This window comes from Pogoniulus pusillus, chromosome 24 (genome assembly GCF_015220805.1).
Source record: "Pogoniulus pusillus isolate bPogPus1 chromosome 24, bPogPus1.pri, whole genome shotgun sequence".
In the NCBI taxonomy this organism is placed as follows: domain Eukaryota; kingdom Metazoa; phylum Chordata; class Aves; order Piciformes; family Lybiidae; genus Pogoniulus; species Pogoniulus pusillus.
The window spans coordinates 639,921-655,659 of record NC_087287.1 but is presented as its reverse complement, the minus strand read 5'-3'; the positions used below and the strand labels follow the sequence as shown (position 1 = coordinate 655,659).

Here is a 15,739-nt window from a genome sequence, read left to right as displayed (position 1 = left end):
CATATTCTCTGCACAGAGAATGGAACTAGCTGGAACCTCTGTTAGAGACTCGAAATGAGGTCAGGGAAGAGCAGAAACACACAAAAAAAGTGGAAAATAACCCAGTTTTGTCCTGTTTAAGGTCAAAAAGTAAAAGCTTCCCTGTGGAGAGAAGACACTACCTACAGCCTGGCTTTCCTTTCCGCGACACTGACCCTTGCTGCAGAGCAGGGAGCAGCCTGCTTTCCCAGCTATCACCCAGGGGCTCAGGGAGGTTTGAGGCTCTTACTTGGGCAAGACACCATGAAGACGTGCAGATGACACAGTCCCTGCTCAGGAGAGCTTACAATCTGAGAAAGCAAAATGACAAACAGGAGCATGGAAAAATACAGCTAAACACAAACAAACTCTGTATACATGTACAGACATTGACAAAAAAGCCTCTTCGGTCAGCACCACTGCTTCTGCCTGCCCCTCTGCCTAGCCATTGCCACTCAGATGATCACTAAGAGGGACCATGAGGGAGGTGGGTCTGGAGGAGAGGTTTCAAGGAGCAGGAGGTGGCCTTATGAGTCAGCTGGGGGGGGCACTCCATGCATACGGGACAGCGCGGGAGATGTGCTATTGAGAAGTTACACCTGTGCAGAGCAGCATTTCTCTGGGTCAAAAGCTGAAGTGTGGTGTGCAGGACCCCTACTCGCTGAGACGGAGGCGGTGTGGTTAGGGGTACCAGGCGCGGCCGCTCAGGCAGGACTGCGCCGGGGCGCCCCACTGGCCACGCAGCACGGGGCTGACAGCTAGCGTGGGGACCATGGGGAGGGCACAGGCGAGGGGGTGCAAGAGTTGACTACAAAGAAAGGCAAAAAAGGCAAGATGAAGGAAAGGAGACAAAAGGAGGGAATCGGGGGGGGGGGGGGGGGGAATATTGTCAAATGTAGTCTTCTGTGTGAGTTCTCAGTGTGTTTGCAATTCATTAACTAAATAACTACAAAACAAATACAGTAATTAATGTACGTTTGACACCATAAAAGAAACTGGACCATATGCCAACATTTACATTATGTTATCATCCTTCACTATGGAAAGGTGAGAAACAGGTTGAACAAGAGACAAAATGCTTCCCCTTACCCTTCTTCTTCCGTACTGAAGCTTGGAAACAGAAAGGGAATGAACTGTGAATCAATTCTGAAGGTCATTTTTACACACTAACCCCCTGACTGTCATTCTGAGCATAAACATTTCTCTCCCACCTAAGAAGTTACTCTCTCCCTGCGTGCCTCTGCTACACACATATCCATGGAAGCACAGCAGAGAACATCTTGGCAGGAGCAGAGGCTCACACTTCAGAGCAAGAACTGGCTCCCCTGCAGATGCTCGGGGTACATCTAGGAGCCTGGGGTTTTTTCTAAATTCTTTCTTAAAAGCAGAAATTGGGGCAACCTATTGCTAGCAGGGCTTTCAAGTGGTGATGGTGATGATGATGATGATGATGATGATGATGGGGTGTTTCAATGCTTTGCAGCTTGGAAAGGCATTGCTAGCACATGTTATCTGCCATACTTCTGGATTAATTCATCCGAAAGAGAGCAGCTGGGATGGTCTGCTCAGTATTAGGGAGAACAGAGTAGCCAAAAACATGTCAGTAAAACCATAAGCAGACTTCAGAGCCAGGCAAAGGAAGTGACTGTGAAAGCTGTAAAATACAGACGTTAAAAAAATAAATAATTCCTCCTATCTCAGCTTAGGAGAAATTGCAAAAATAGAGACTCTGAGGGAAAACAAATGGGGAACTTCTGTTTAGCTTTTTCGCTACTACATTGCAAGGGACAGTCAATAAAATGAAAGGCATTACATTGAGTACCAATTAAAAGGAAATACATTTGTACACAGCACAGAGTTAGCCTGTGGGGCTCTCTGCCACGAGACATCTTTGAGACCATGAACTGCTTCAGTTCAGCAAAGGGGTTACACACAAATAGCAATGAGAACATCCACAGTGCTCACCCAGGCCTCCTGGCACTTTGCACTTGGATTCCATGAAGCAAAACGTTGCCTCATTAGAAAGCTTCACAGAGCCACAAATGTGGGTGTTCTCATAGCTCATGCACACGTACATGGAGGGAGAAGTTCTATATAAATACACACACACAATCTGTGCTTTACATCAGAGGACAACTCTTAACTGATGATTGTGAGAACATTTTCTCTGTGGAAGCTTGGCTGGTCGCTATGCAATTCCAGGATTCTTGCTCCTTATGATAAAAGCCCTTTTACAGAGCAAAGATTCAAGTAGGTTAGCCAGAGATGCCCTTTCTAGCAGCAGTCAGATTGTTAGCTAGGGTGGCAAATGCTCAGGGAACTGGGATTTTACAAGCTTGCTTAGGAAGAAGACAAATTTCTGCCATGCTCTGGTATCACTACAGCTTTATTAGGGGACATCCATTTCTAGAATATACCTATCCAGCAGAACAAGAAACTCATTGCCACTGTAACTCTGGCCCCATCCAGCTAAAGATGCAGGTGGGAAATGTGCTCAAAACTTCAGTGTGTCCTGTGGCCGCTAGGCACAAGAGTTGCAGAGGGGCTTGCTAGCCACAGGGAACAAATGGCAGATCCAGTGCCACGACCTGAGCAGTGTGTGGGGAAAGCTAAAATATGGTGGTCTTCACTGCAGAGGTGACATCACTCCTCATAACCTGTTTTCCCCTAGTGCTGCTTCTCTCTGCCTTAAGAACAGCATGCAAAGAGAAATGGAAGGATATCCCCCATTTGAAAGACATTTGCAGAAGGGGGTAGTGAAGGGGGGGAAATGGTGCCTAAGAATCCTAAGTATTCCTGTCCCCTTGGCAAAGTTTGCTGATAACCTGTGAAATTTAACACCCTCTCAGCGCTCCATGAAAGGAAACCTGACCCAAAAAGTGGCTTCAGAAATAATATTTAACATTTCAACCCTAGGGAAAAAAAAAATATATATGTATGTTTATTTATATAATTGTGGAGCCTTCACAAACTGCTGAAACTGTTAGTCAAGCTTCTGAACTCCCTGGCACAGAAAACTTGCATCTCCTGAAAGCCGATAGCGCTAAATAACCAAACTGCTGCCTTTTGGTCCTGGCTTGGTTGCTGTGCCACAGGGAAGGCAGCGAGCACTTCAGAACCCCTCTGTTGGTAAGAACTCCCACTGAAGCTGTGCGACTCGACTCTAGTGCCAAAGGATGGATGGGGTCCATCTGGCCCAGGAAACACTGACTTCTGGGGGGAAAAAAGAGCTACGAGTGGCTTTGACTCTTCCTAATGGTCCTTCTTGTGGATCCAGGCCAGAGATTAAAAAAAACATTATAAAAGATAAGCATTTCAATCAATGTAGGGTTCAGTGGACAGATGGGTTTAACACATGATGATGTTACCCTGCAGTGAGGGAGGGAGTTGATTCTCACATCAGTTATTGCTTGTTAAACGCCAAATGGAAACGTGCACAGGGCTCTTCTCTTTGTACCTCTGGGCCACTCAGAACATTTGTTAGTTTGGCTGTAGAAATCCTGCTTTTTTAACGCCCTGACAGACTAAAACCAGGAAGGAAAGAACTATTCCCTCCCTCCTAGACAGTCAATGGCAATTCCCAAATTATTATGCATGGCTAGAATGGGGATGATCAAGCAAAGGGATCTACAATCACATTTCTCAAAGTTAGCAAATAAAAGGCCAAATGCTAAACATTCTTATCACTGTTAGTGAGGAGAACTACATTGATATCATGCACAGGAGTCAAAGTGATATCACAATATGCACTTTTTCAGATCAGAGGCTAACAAAAACAAGTGGAAGCTGAAGCTGCTTTAAGACTGTCAGCTTTTTAACAACAGCTTCTGGCAGCTTACCTTTGTCCACTAATGAGAGGCCACAGAAATTTAAAACAAAACAACATTAGATGAACTGAAAACCTGGGAAGCAAAGCTAACAAAATCCGACACGGCGTTACTTTTGAGTAGATGTGCCAAACTGTGATGATGCATAAATGTCTCAACATTCCCTTGCGTAGCAGGAGAAGGCACAAGTTTAAACAAGAACCGGTCATGCGAGGCATGCAGATCTGAACTCTCCAGAGATGCAGCATTCTTAAACCCTTCTCTGCTCTCTACACAGTGCAGCTATTTTAGTCAGTTAACAGATACACAGAGATAGAGCTACAGCTAAATTCACAGTTCTATTATGCCAGCATGCTCGTCAAAAAACGCTTTCTTACCAAGCTCTTCAAGCTCTGAGGTCATGGACTTAGAGCGCAAGGTCAGCGCAGTGGTTGGAGCTCGCTTAGGAGGCGGTGGGGCTTTGATTAAACAGAAGGATAGACAGTGTAAGTCAACACGCCTCTCCAACCCCCTCCACTCACACGCACCATCCCATCTTTATTTCACAGCACACACTCCATTAACTGAGGCAATCACCAATACCTACAAGCAGAGGGAAAAAGCCCCGAGATGCTTCTCATGGGCTGAATTTTGGTACCGTTTCTACTTCTAGCGTAGGTTGCTTGACACATCAGCAAGCTTTTATGTAACAGGATGCAGAGAAACATTTAAAGCCAAATAACTGCACACTGCTATTTTTTCAGCAGGAAGAACAGACATCCCAGCAAAAGCGCCTCACAGCAGTTGCGCTCCTTCTAAGAAATGCACCTAGCTCAAAATCTCCCTGATACCAGCCAGCCTCTGCCAGATTAGCTTCATCTTTCACTTACATCTGAGAAAGACAAGAAAGGAGACTCAGATTTATCCTAACAGTTACAGTGAGACTACGGAAAATGGCTGATCCTCAGAAGAAACTTGATCTTAAATTGCCAAGGCACTCATTAAGCAGAAAGCCAAAATCCAGCACATGTTTTAGTGTCCTTTCAGTATTTCTGGAGGTCAGAAAGGGCATAAGATCAGAAAAGACTATGCCAGTGTTGGCTGGAAGGCTGAAGATCTGCAGTAACCAGAAATGGCTCTGGGGCACAGGAAAAACTAAGAATTCTTATTTTTTTCTTTCTTAATCTCTCTTTTTTTTTTTTTTTCCCTCCTTCCCCTCATGTTCTAGACACATCCTTTTATTACAAGCACTCTCCTCATTTCTCAGCATTCCCCTTCTGCTGGGTATCCCATATAGGCTACGTGAGGCTGGGTATCTGATACTGGGTAAGAGGAGGCTGGGCATCTCTCACTGGCTTCACCACAAAGGAGGCTGATGGCACAAAAATCCTACTGCACAGTTCCCAATGTAAAATGGCAAGTGGCAGCTAACAAGGCAGGCAGCCAACCTGCACCAAAAGAGAGGCAGAAGTGCAAGTTTTGGACACAGAGCACACTATCATGAGAAAGCGCTGGAACGATGACAGAGATCTGGGGCTGCTTCTGCAGAAGCAAATCCCCTTTGGGTTGTACACAACAGCACTTTTATTCAAAGCCAGTGTGACACGCCCCAAAAGGCAGAGGTGAAAGGCTCGTGTAACACGTGTGACTAGTAATTCCATCAAGCTAAAGCCAGCGTTTGGACGTGACTCATTCTAAGGCAGGCTTTCTGCCCCGCAGGGGGCTTTATCTTTTTTTGATAAGCAGGAGGTGCTGAGAACACTCAGAGTGCAGACAGAAAGCTTCACTCATGGACAAAGAGGAAGCCCTCGAGTTCTGAAGAGCCAGATGGTTGTGAGTGATGGTTGTGAGTGACAGCTCCAAGGAGCTGGTGGGAGGCACAGGGTTTTTTCATACCTGTGATGAAGCTGTATTGAACACCAGTTAGCAGCAGCAATCTGCTCTGCTTAATGATAATTATGAGGGATAATGACTTCCCCCTGTAACTGTTACCTGAGCAACCCAGGGGGATCTAAGATGAAGGAAATAGTGCAACACTGAAATTCTTCTGGCAGCAGCCCAATCTTATTATATGAATTAATGACAAAAACCTTCTCCCTCTTCGTACCCAGACAGTGCTTTCCCAAAGTCTTCGTGGCACATGATGCTGCACTCAGCTGTCTTCTTGCTAGCAGCCAAGTGGCAGGCAAAGGAGCTGTGCATGTTTTCTGCTTACGTGCATGTTTTCTACTGGCTGGAACAAGGCTCCTACTTGCAATTCATCTCGAGGCATTTTCCCATTAAAAGTGCTTGTTTTCTACCAGACACGCTGCATACTTTTGTTGGTCTTACAGAGGGCCCTCCTAAAATACCTGTCTGGCACAGATCTCAACTGGAGCCAACCTCACCTCAACCACACTTGGAATTAATCAACAAGAGAATCCATTCTTTGTGCTTTTCCCCTCTCCATGCTGTAAGGAATTTTACCACAACACCTTCAAACGTACAAATGATTATAGACCCATAAAGGTGGCAGGAGAGCATCGTTATTTGTCACGTATTGATGCACGAGGCAATAGAATTTAATTCCCTTCAGGAAGAGAAGGTTATTTCAAATTTTGAAAGCCACCTAGGTATATAAATCAGAGTTTCTTAAACCAGTAATTCTGTGCCCATGCTCTGATTTCTGTGGAGCAAGCAAAAAGGAATCCATTAGGAAAACAGGAAAATGTACCTTTCTTTCTAGCTGTGTCATCTGGATCAAGATTCCTGGTTACTGTGACCACCTTAAGAACTAGGTGATTGCCCCCTTGCCGAATCATGTTCACCACCTGCCTGTGGCCAACTTTCACTACATTCTCATTATTAACCTGCAAAGAAAGAGAGCAGTCATTTAGATCCGAAGGCAGAACACTTCCATTAGTTTGGTTTTGGGAACAGAAGGTGGCAAGACCAGGAGGAGACGGAAGCTCTAATGACTGGCTTTTAAGAAAAACACATTGTTAAGGGAGAGCACAAAGCTGGCACGACTGCAGGAGAACAAAGCCAGCTCTTCATGAAATATCTAACTAATTGCCTTCTAATTACCAGTGTAAGGAAAAAAAAAAAAGTTAATGAGTTCAATCAAATCTTTCCCTTTACATATTTTATTTCCAGCAATTACTGTGCTACAACTCTGCATTTCAGACACTAAAAATATTTTGTGAAATGAAAACCATTTTTCATGACTATTATCCACACAGCTTTATGTGCATTTCAAGCTCTCTACCACAACCAGTGAGACACTAGGAAGATTTCCTCTTCAGGTCGTCAAGGAACAAAGGATTTCACTCCTGAAGGAAACTCTCATGTTCAAGAGACATTCTTTCCTTTTATGTGCTCTCCTCATTTCGCATTTCCCCTCTGCGAGTCTCTGGAAGGATCTAATGCCCTGGAAGCAAAGGCCAGGGCAGTCCAGAAGAGCCCTGACCAGCTTCTGTGGTCATTCCAACTGGATTTTAAACTGTGCAGCGAGACAGAAGTTTAAAATGTATAACCTCTGGGTCATTCCAAGTGCTACATCATCGTTTTTATCATACACAGCTCTCCACAAGAGTCACTGAGGCAGAAGAAAGCTTAAAAACCTGTAAATAGCCATGGACAGAAGTAACTCATTTATTCATTCAATCCCCAAGAAGCCACTGAGAGCCACCTGGAATGGGAACGACAGCAGCAGCAGCGAGGCCCCACGTGCTGCATGTGCTGTTTGAACAGAGCAGGCAGCGAGGAACAGAAGCAGTGAAGAACTGCTGCCAGAATACATGCTGGGAGGCTGATCTCCATCCAAATCCAACTAACTCAGTTACACTGCACTGAGATCACTCAGTGCCTTCCAAAATGAACAGTCGTTTTCCAAACAAGTGCTTTTAGCCTCCTCTATTTATTCTGACAGGCTGGGCACCTCACACACTCAAGAATTTACAGTTCAGAGCAAAAATCTTTCAGTAAGTATTATTGCACTTCGCAGAACAACAAGCACAAGCAGACCCACTCCAACCTGAAATCCTCTTCCCCATCCATTGTACCAAGGGTTGCCTTTTTTCAGGCTTTAGCTATGCCAAAAAGCATCACAAGGAAAGGCCACCTAGGCCACCTCTATTTTTAACACAATGCTACGGTCAGAAGCCTCAAAGCACAGTCCCTGTGCTCTGCTTATATGCCTCAGATGCTTTTTGAGATGCTTTTTTGGTTTGACACACAGGGATGTAGGTGTAGCACATGCTGAACATCCAGAACCTGTTGAGCAGGCAAATATGAAGTTCTCTCATTCTGTAGGTGGAAGATATAAAAGAATATCAATTTGGAGAGGACTGTTGCTGTTTTGCTTTATTTTACACCTTCTTAGCATCTGGTATTTAATTTCAAGATATGATATTTATATATCTGGACCAATGGCATCTAAATTTAATCTAAAACATTTAGCAAATGGAGTTATCAATTTCTTTCCAAATTCCTTCCAGTATTAAAACCTCAACCAGGTAATTATTTTCCACAGTGAGAATGTTCCTGTAATTAAGACCTACAGAATGCATCTACTCTGTTTTGACTAGAGTTAAATGTTAAGGCCGACAGTCAGTATGGATTCCAACAAGCCCCTGAATGCTGTTGAAAAATAAAGCCCTCCAAATAAATCAACAGTTAATATTAATCAAACCCAGGTACAGTAGTGCAAAGTGCTAAACGTGCAGGATGCTAAGCAGCTTCTGCAGCACACCACCTGCCAGCATGCTTGTGTGCAATGAGATTCAGCACTTGCAGCCAAGACATGCAGCACATTTTTAAGGCTGCCTCAGAAAGAGAACCTGGAGAGCAATGCTTATAGCAGCTTTGTTCCAAAGGCCCTCTTACAAAAGCTGGTACCACAGAGGTTTTCCACCCCAGAAGTAAAACCATTGCTAGCAGAGCTGATGGCTACTGAAGTGCAGGAGTTTGCAGAAAGACTGATACCAAAAGCACGAAATCAGCAGAGCAGCTCCTTATCTTCACTAGTTTCAGCAGTTCAGTGTGTAAACTGCAGCATGATGACCAAGCAGTACCATCAGAACTGCAGGAGCCCATGAGCATCCAGGATTTCAGTGACAGATTCACTGCTCCTTCTGCCTTTCTTCAATATTTTATACATAAAACACTGAGCACGAGTCCGAGGAGCAGCTGAGGGAGCTGGGGCTGTTCACCCTGGAGAAACTCCCAGAAAGGAGGCTGGAGTGAGCTGGGGGTCAGTCTCAAGGAGCAAGCAATAGGACAAGTGGAAATGGCCTCAAAATGTGCCAGGGGAAGTTGGACATGAGGAACAGTTTCTTCCCCAAAAGGGTTGTCAAGGCTTGGCCCAGGCTGCCCACAGAGCAGCAGCAGAGTACCCACCCCTGAAGGGGTTTCAAAGCCATGGAGGTGTGGCACTGAGGGACATGGTGACCTGGCAGTGCTGGGTTAATGGCTGAACTTGATGTGCTTATCAGTCTCTTCCACCCAAACTGGTTCTCTGATTCTGTAACAACCCAAAGGACTGCAGAAATGGTTACAAGCAGTTAAGACACCAGAGCTCTCATGAGTTTGACTGACTCAGTTTGATGTTCTTTGGCAAAACCTTTCTGGCCCTTGTCTCAAGACATGACTCAAAGACACAGAGTAAACCAGCAAGACAGACAGCAGACAGTCATTAACATCACTATCTTTACCATCCAGGTCCACCACTCTGGCTTTAGCTCGCTGCAGATTTTATCCACAGCAACATCCAAGCCCAATCAGAATCATGAAACTTTATCCAAGACCAAAGAAAGATGTGGCCATCAATCAGGAATGGATTTGTCTCGCTCCGTGTCCGAGACGATCTGTGAACTCCCGTGGCATCAACAGATGTCTCCTGAGCCTTGCAAAGGGGAAAATGCTCCCCTCGAGGCAGCCCTGACACCCTGGTAACACCAGAGCCCTGAGCCTGAGGTGACTGCTGGGAGCACAGAGGGAGGAAGAAGCTGTCTTCTCTCTTGGTCTGCTTTAGGTAATCCCAAAGGCAGCAAAGAGCTTAAACAGAAGGCAGCAAGAGAGAGGACTAAGCAAGAACTAAGTCGCGCAGGCACAGAGCTGCTGCTGAGAGGCACAGACAAGCACACACTGGTGGTGCCAGGTACACTTCCAGCTGCATACCACCGAACCTCAGCACACTGCCTGCAGGTCAGCTGCTAGCTGCGTAGGCAGTCAGGTCAGAAGTGGAATGACCTCGAACTGCGATACCTGAAGGTGAGGTTTGCCCTTCTGCTGCCCCAGTAACTGTCTGCTTTCATGTCTTAAATATTGGAATGACAGCTGCAGCTGGGGGGGTCTCTGTTCTTCTCCCATGCCCACCACCAGCCAACCCCTGAGTGCAGACAGCCTCTGTACTACGTGATAAATGCAACAGGCTTACTGACATGAGCAGAGCTAGAACAGGAAAGGACAAATTTCATTGTGTAAAAACAGAGATTTACCTTTTTTAAGAGTGTGTTAATGAGTTTCCTACAGGTGCTGGGGTAGATTGCATGGATATCTCAGCAGGCTGCATAAAGGTAAGTTTTGAAATGTGTAACTGTGCAGTGGGTTGAAAAATAAAAGTGAAGTAAAATAAAATATAAAATAAGATAAAAAAGAGGGGGAAATGTACAAAAAGGTTAAACATAAAGTAAAAAACTTTAACTCACTAATACAATAAATACAATGTTGCAATCTAAAATAAAGTAAAAACAAAATAACCTGCACACTGTAGGACAGCAGATGCATGAGCTGGAACACATTCACCAGAGCAGCCTTCCCGTAGGAAGGTGCAAAAGAAAAAGCACTACCAGAGAAAGAGACCTTTGCAGAGTTTGTTCTATTAATAATCATTTTTAAAAATCCTAATTTCTTCACTGCATCATCCTAATCCTTCCACTACCTACACCTGCCCTCAGTGGGAACACAGCAAAACAACTTCCAGCAGTCGTTAGGCTGACCCAACCCAGCAGTTCTGCTCAGAACGAGCACTGCTCGGTGACCAAGTTCACCTTGCAGCTGCCCACACGCATTTAGTCCAAATCAGCTTCTCAGAAGCTCTCTGTATGCACTGAACCACTTCAAAGGAGCCAACGGCTGCCCAGATCTGTTCTGCGTCCTCGCAGCCCCCAGCCAGCACCTCTGCAAAATCCACCGCTTCTGGCAAACCCTTCACCTGCCTTAAGGGGTCTGCACCACCTGAGCCAGGGGCACGCCGGCTCCTTCTCACCCAGCGCTGCCAACGGGCTCAAGAACAGCATCTCGGCTGTTCCACCGAGAAAGCTTCCTGTCCAAAGCAGATTGTAACAAACTCTCTTGCAGCAAACTTTTCCCTATTTCTGGAAAGGGCTGAACTTGCTGACAGAGTCAGGTTTTGATGAACACGATGTTTTACGTCTTTATAAAATGCATTCAACCACAAACAACTCCCAGATTTGTTGTCCCAAGAAGCTGGCAGAGGAGTTTAATTTGTGTTGCAGGTAACAACAGAATATCCCACCACGGAAACTAGTTTATTAACTTGTATCTGTAAGCCAAGTTAATTCACATTCTCCCATGAAGCCTGAAGAGAGAAAAGCAGATGGCTTCAGTCTGCTAAGCTTCAACTATTCGTTTATTTGAGCAGATCCTGAAACAGGCCCTCAACAGCCTGGAAAATTCATGAAAATAGGGAATTCCTTACTAATATAGGCAGCAAGTTCACCTGCATGCTGATCTCCAACACAAACATCTCTGACTGTTACTAGCATTTGACCACATCCCATTTGATCTAAGTTAGTGAGAAAGATGCTTTAGAGGCTTCATTCACCCTGCGGAGCTAAGAGGCACAACCCAAACCCCCGTGGGGCAGAGAGCCAGCTGAAGTCTTGCACCGGAAAGCATTTCACAGCCATCCACCTCCTCACAGACTTGCCTGGCTTGGTGGCCTTAACACACCATCCACCTCCTCACAGACTTGCCTGGCTTGGTGGCCTTAACACACCATCCACCTCCTCACAGACTTGCCTGGCTTGGTGGCCTTAACACACCATCCACCTCCTCACAGACTTGCCTGGCTTGGTGGCCTTGCTGCATGGAGGCTGTAAAGATGAAGCCTGTGAGCACCTTGCCAGGTCACTGCTAGGTCACTACTGAGCCATGCCCCTCAGCAGCATCACCACAGTACAGATCTCTTCGCATAAACTCAGATCAGGAAAGGCAAAGCAGGTATCAGATACGCCATGGAGATGATATATCTCGAGGTCTGGCATTTCGTGCTGGCACCACACTGCTCTCTGTGCGGGGAGGGCAATACTGTGCCCCTTCTCCTGCAGCTCCCATGGCAAGTGAAGGTGTGCTGCCTGCTGCTGGCTCCCAGCAAGGGCAGCAGGAGAGGCAGCAGACTTCTCCTTCAATAGACTCAGCAGTGGCAAACCTGTCATCTTCCGAACCGCAGCACCAATCTCATCTCTGCCTGGAGACAGCTGAGCGATGCTGCTGAGGAAGGCCTTAGCCTGCATCTCTTCATCCCCTTGAGTAGCACCAGCACTGTAAATCTTCCGCTGCATTTAGCAAGATCTATTTCTGAGTGAAGCATGGGAATGAAGAGGCATCTCAGATCATAAACTCCGGACTCCTCTGTTGTCATGGCAACTGCATCACATAATTTATTTCTCAACACTTAGCCAAGCTCCATCTTGGAACTTCTTGTCCTTAGTATTTCTGCTAGGTCCAGGACCTCTGAAAAGGACCGTTTGGAAAAAAGAAATCCACCCTAGGTGTGTGACTGTTTATATGACTTTCCTCTTCCTATACCACACTGCTGACAGCCGAAGTAGCAATTCAAACTCTGCTCTCCCTCCATTCTACTAACACCTGAGGGGGGACCGATGTGCCAGCCCGGCTACACCAGCATCCTAAGAACCTGTAAGGACAGAGTCAGAACCCAAGTGGAGCACCACAGCCACACAGCTTCTCAAAGCCACTTTTGGTTTGTTTTTTTAACATGCCTAACTTCAGTCAAACTGGCTTCCAGAGACGGTCAGACCTTCACCCGGCTTTCACCTCATCTACACTGCACCCATCTCAGCGTCTGACCTAAGAGCCCCACATCTAATTTTCTTCTAGTACCTGACCCGCTGCAAGTGGGCAATGTCTGCACCGCACCTTCCCCCACAGTGCCCGGCCCGCAGCCCTGAGTACCTGAGACAGGCACTCGCACACGGCCAGGGGAAACGTTCAAGACTCCAATTTCAGCAGCCGAATGCTTGACCCTGCTGGTGGTGGAGAGCTGTAGAAGCTCTGACCGTTTTCCACCAGTGCCAAGCTGTGGACTCTGCTCAAGGGGCCATGTGTACGCACGCAGCCACGGCTCGCCCAGAGCACACAGCTGCACACCTGAACAGAGCTTCTTCTCTTCACCCCAGCTCACTTCAATTAAGAGCATTTAAAAGCTGCCCAGCCTTGCTAGAAGAGTGCAACAGTGGAGTAAGGCACCCACATGGCATCTAAAAACTGCCCTCTTCTGCCCTGTCACACACCCCCGAGGCGGCACAGATGACAGCACTGCTTCTGGCCGCTTCTCGGCGGCTCAGGGGGCGTCAAAGTCAAACCCCTTTGCTGCAAGAAAAGCAGCAGAGCTGAAGGGTGCTGTTTGTCTCCAAGCCATGCCATGGTGTGAAAGGTGGAACCACATACAATTAGCATTCTAATCTAAACTTTTGCATTTGGCATACCTGTATCTAATGGGAAAGCAGTGTGGGTAAGGAACTCCAGTCCTCCTGAGGCTCCCTCATGCAGCACATTTAAACATCACTCAATTACTTGGACCCATTCCTATTAAAAATAATTGTCCCCATTAATCAGTATCTGTGACTATTTTGAATCATCTGGTTTCAGTCACATTTCCTAGGAGAGGTTCCATTAACTTCATTGCAGCTGACTGAACTGCAGTGCACTGCAATCAGTTTAAATGACACTTAGGATGAATTGGCCCCATGGCTTTCGGGTGCAAGAGGTGGCAGTTTGTCACCTCAGAGCTTCTCTTAGGGAAAACAAAATCAAGTGATCTGTGTACATCTGGTTTGCTCTCTCACACACACATGGCTGAAGAGCTTTCCATTTCCAAGGAGCCCTCAGGACAGTATTACACCTAACTGGCATATTAGCATAGAACCACTAAGGTTGGAAAAGGCCTCTAAGATCATCCAGTCCGATCACCAACCCAGCTCCACCACAGCCACCAAACCATGTCCCCAGGTGCCATGGCCACAGGTTTCTTGAACTCCGATAGGGACTCCACCACTTCCCTGGGCAGCCTGTTCCAGTGCCTCACCACTCTTGCAAGGAAGTTGTTCCTAATCTCCAACCTAAACCTCCCCTGGTGCAACTTGAAGCCATTTCCTCTTGATATTTTAAGCTGTTTTCACAGAGTGTGACTTATATTCACTGGATATTTGGTGATCTGGGAGTGCCAAAGTTGAACAGAAGGTATTCAGTGGTCTGGGTGGCCCCTGACCAGTTCTCCATTTCCACATGCTCAGGGGAGCCACCAGACAGGAAGGCTGCACTAGGGAAAGAGCACTGAAGGTCCACGTACAGAGCCTGGGCACAGGTTGGTCCATAGCTAGGAAGAGAGTCTGGGCACAGCTTCAGATTTGATCTCTGTTCTTTATCAAATATTTTTTCTCTTCTACCTCTTTTGTTCTGATAACTCAGGAGCATGCAAGAGCCAAATACATCATCTGGCTGGTTCATAAGGATTCTTCAGAGGAGGTTGGCCTAATTCAATCACAGAGGTTGGACTTGGCACTCACCTCACCCCTTGCCCTAATTTTGCTTGCACTGTACTTGCTGCTCCTTTTGCTTTTCAGCATGCACTTGCTTTGCATATCTGAGTCCCAGTAGTACCTGATACCTCACACACATGCTCCTTTTTTCCCTTGAAGGTAAACTGATAACTAAGTTTTCTTTCTTTAAATCCCAAGGCTTTAAAAAAAATAAATCAAAATTCTAATTTAAAATTCAGTAAAATTAAAATGAGGCTTGAAGTGCAAGAGAGAATATCTTAGCATTCATTTCACAAACAAGCCTCTTTAATTTGTTCTCAGATGCTGTCATAGCCTATAACTGATGGTATACAGCCAGCACCAGAAACAGGGTGCCAAAAAAAGCAAAGTGGAGGTCACCCATATGCTAATGAAACTTCTCTACCACATCTGCCCTTCACAGGTGGAAGCATGCACGAAAATCCAAAACTGCTTAACTACTGCAACCAGAGCTGCACTCTCCTCATTTCTCTGCCATGTCCATAGTCAGCCACCTCTGCCAGCTTTGGTCTCAGCAAATTCATTCTTTCACGTTACAAGAAATGAGGCAAGCCAAGCCACAGGTTTGAGCAGCAGCTGTGCAGTGCAAACAGCAGTCTCTCAGCCCTCTGCTCTCCGCTGCTCACCACTCACCTCCATGCTAGCTTGCCAGCAGCATCACTCTGCAGGCCCCTCTGATCAGCTGAGTCCAGAGGAGATGGGGGGGAAGGAAAAAAAGGAGGCTCCTTTGAATTTGGATCATTGCCGTGAGCTGGTTACCACTGCAGGGTTTCACATCTGTCTGCTGGGTCACAGCACCATGGGCACAATGGCAGCCTGTGCGGTCCACAAGCTGAGGGCAAGCATCCTGTCGGCAGCACCACATCAGCACACAGCACTGCTGCACCCCGCAGCTCCTCCGGGGCAGTCTCCTGCAGGGTAGCACGAAGGACTGGCTCCATGTTGAGCAGACTGCACCTCTAGCTAGGCCTATTCGAGGAGCTAGCTCATAGAGGAGCTTCACTCACAGCGTCACCCAAGCAGCTGACTGAGTGCATGGGGATGGGGAAGGAGAGCAGAGGAAGGCGAAGGCAGCATTATTCCTACAGC

General features: G+C 46.5%; 1 protein-coding gene across 12 annotated transcripts in view; it reads right to left on the bottom strand.

The window, feature by feature from the left end:
* The window catches only part of SHANK2 (SH3 and multiple ankyrin repeat domains 2), a 285,477-nt gene that overhangs the window by 31,738 nt on the left and 238,000 nt on the right, over positions 1–15,739 (bottom strand). For 10 of the 12 annotated variants that reach the window (XM_064162990.1, XM_064162984.1, XM_064162986.1 and 7 more), the window contains 3 exons: positions 6,538–6,673; positions 4,223–4,303; positions 1,108–1,128 (listed from right to left, as the gene is read on the bottom strand). In XM_064162990.1, coding sequence (XP_064019060.1) covers positions 1,108–1,128; positions 4,223–4,303; positions 6,538–6,673 — 238 coding nt within the window. The remainder of the gene's footprint in view (positions 1–1,107; positions 1,129–4,222; positions 4,304–6,537; positions 6,674–15,739) is intronic. The other 2 variants (XM_064162987.1, XM_064162988.1) reach the window with 1 other exon arrangement.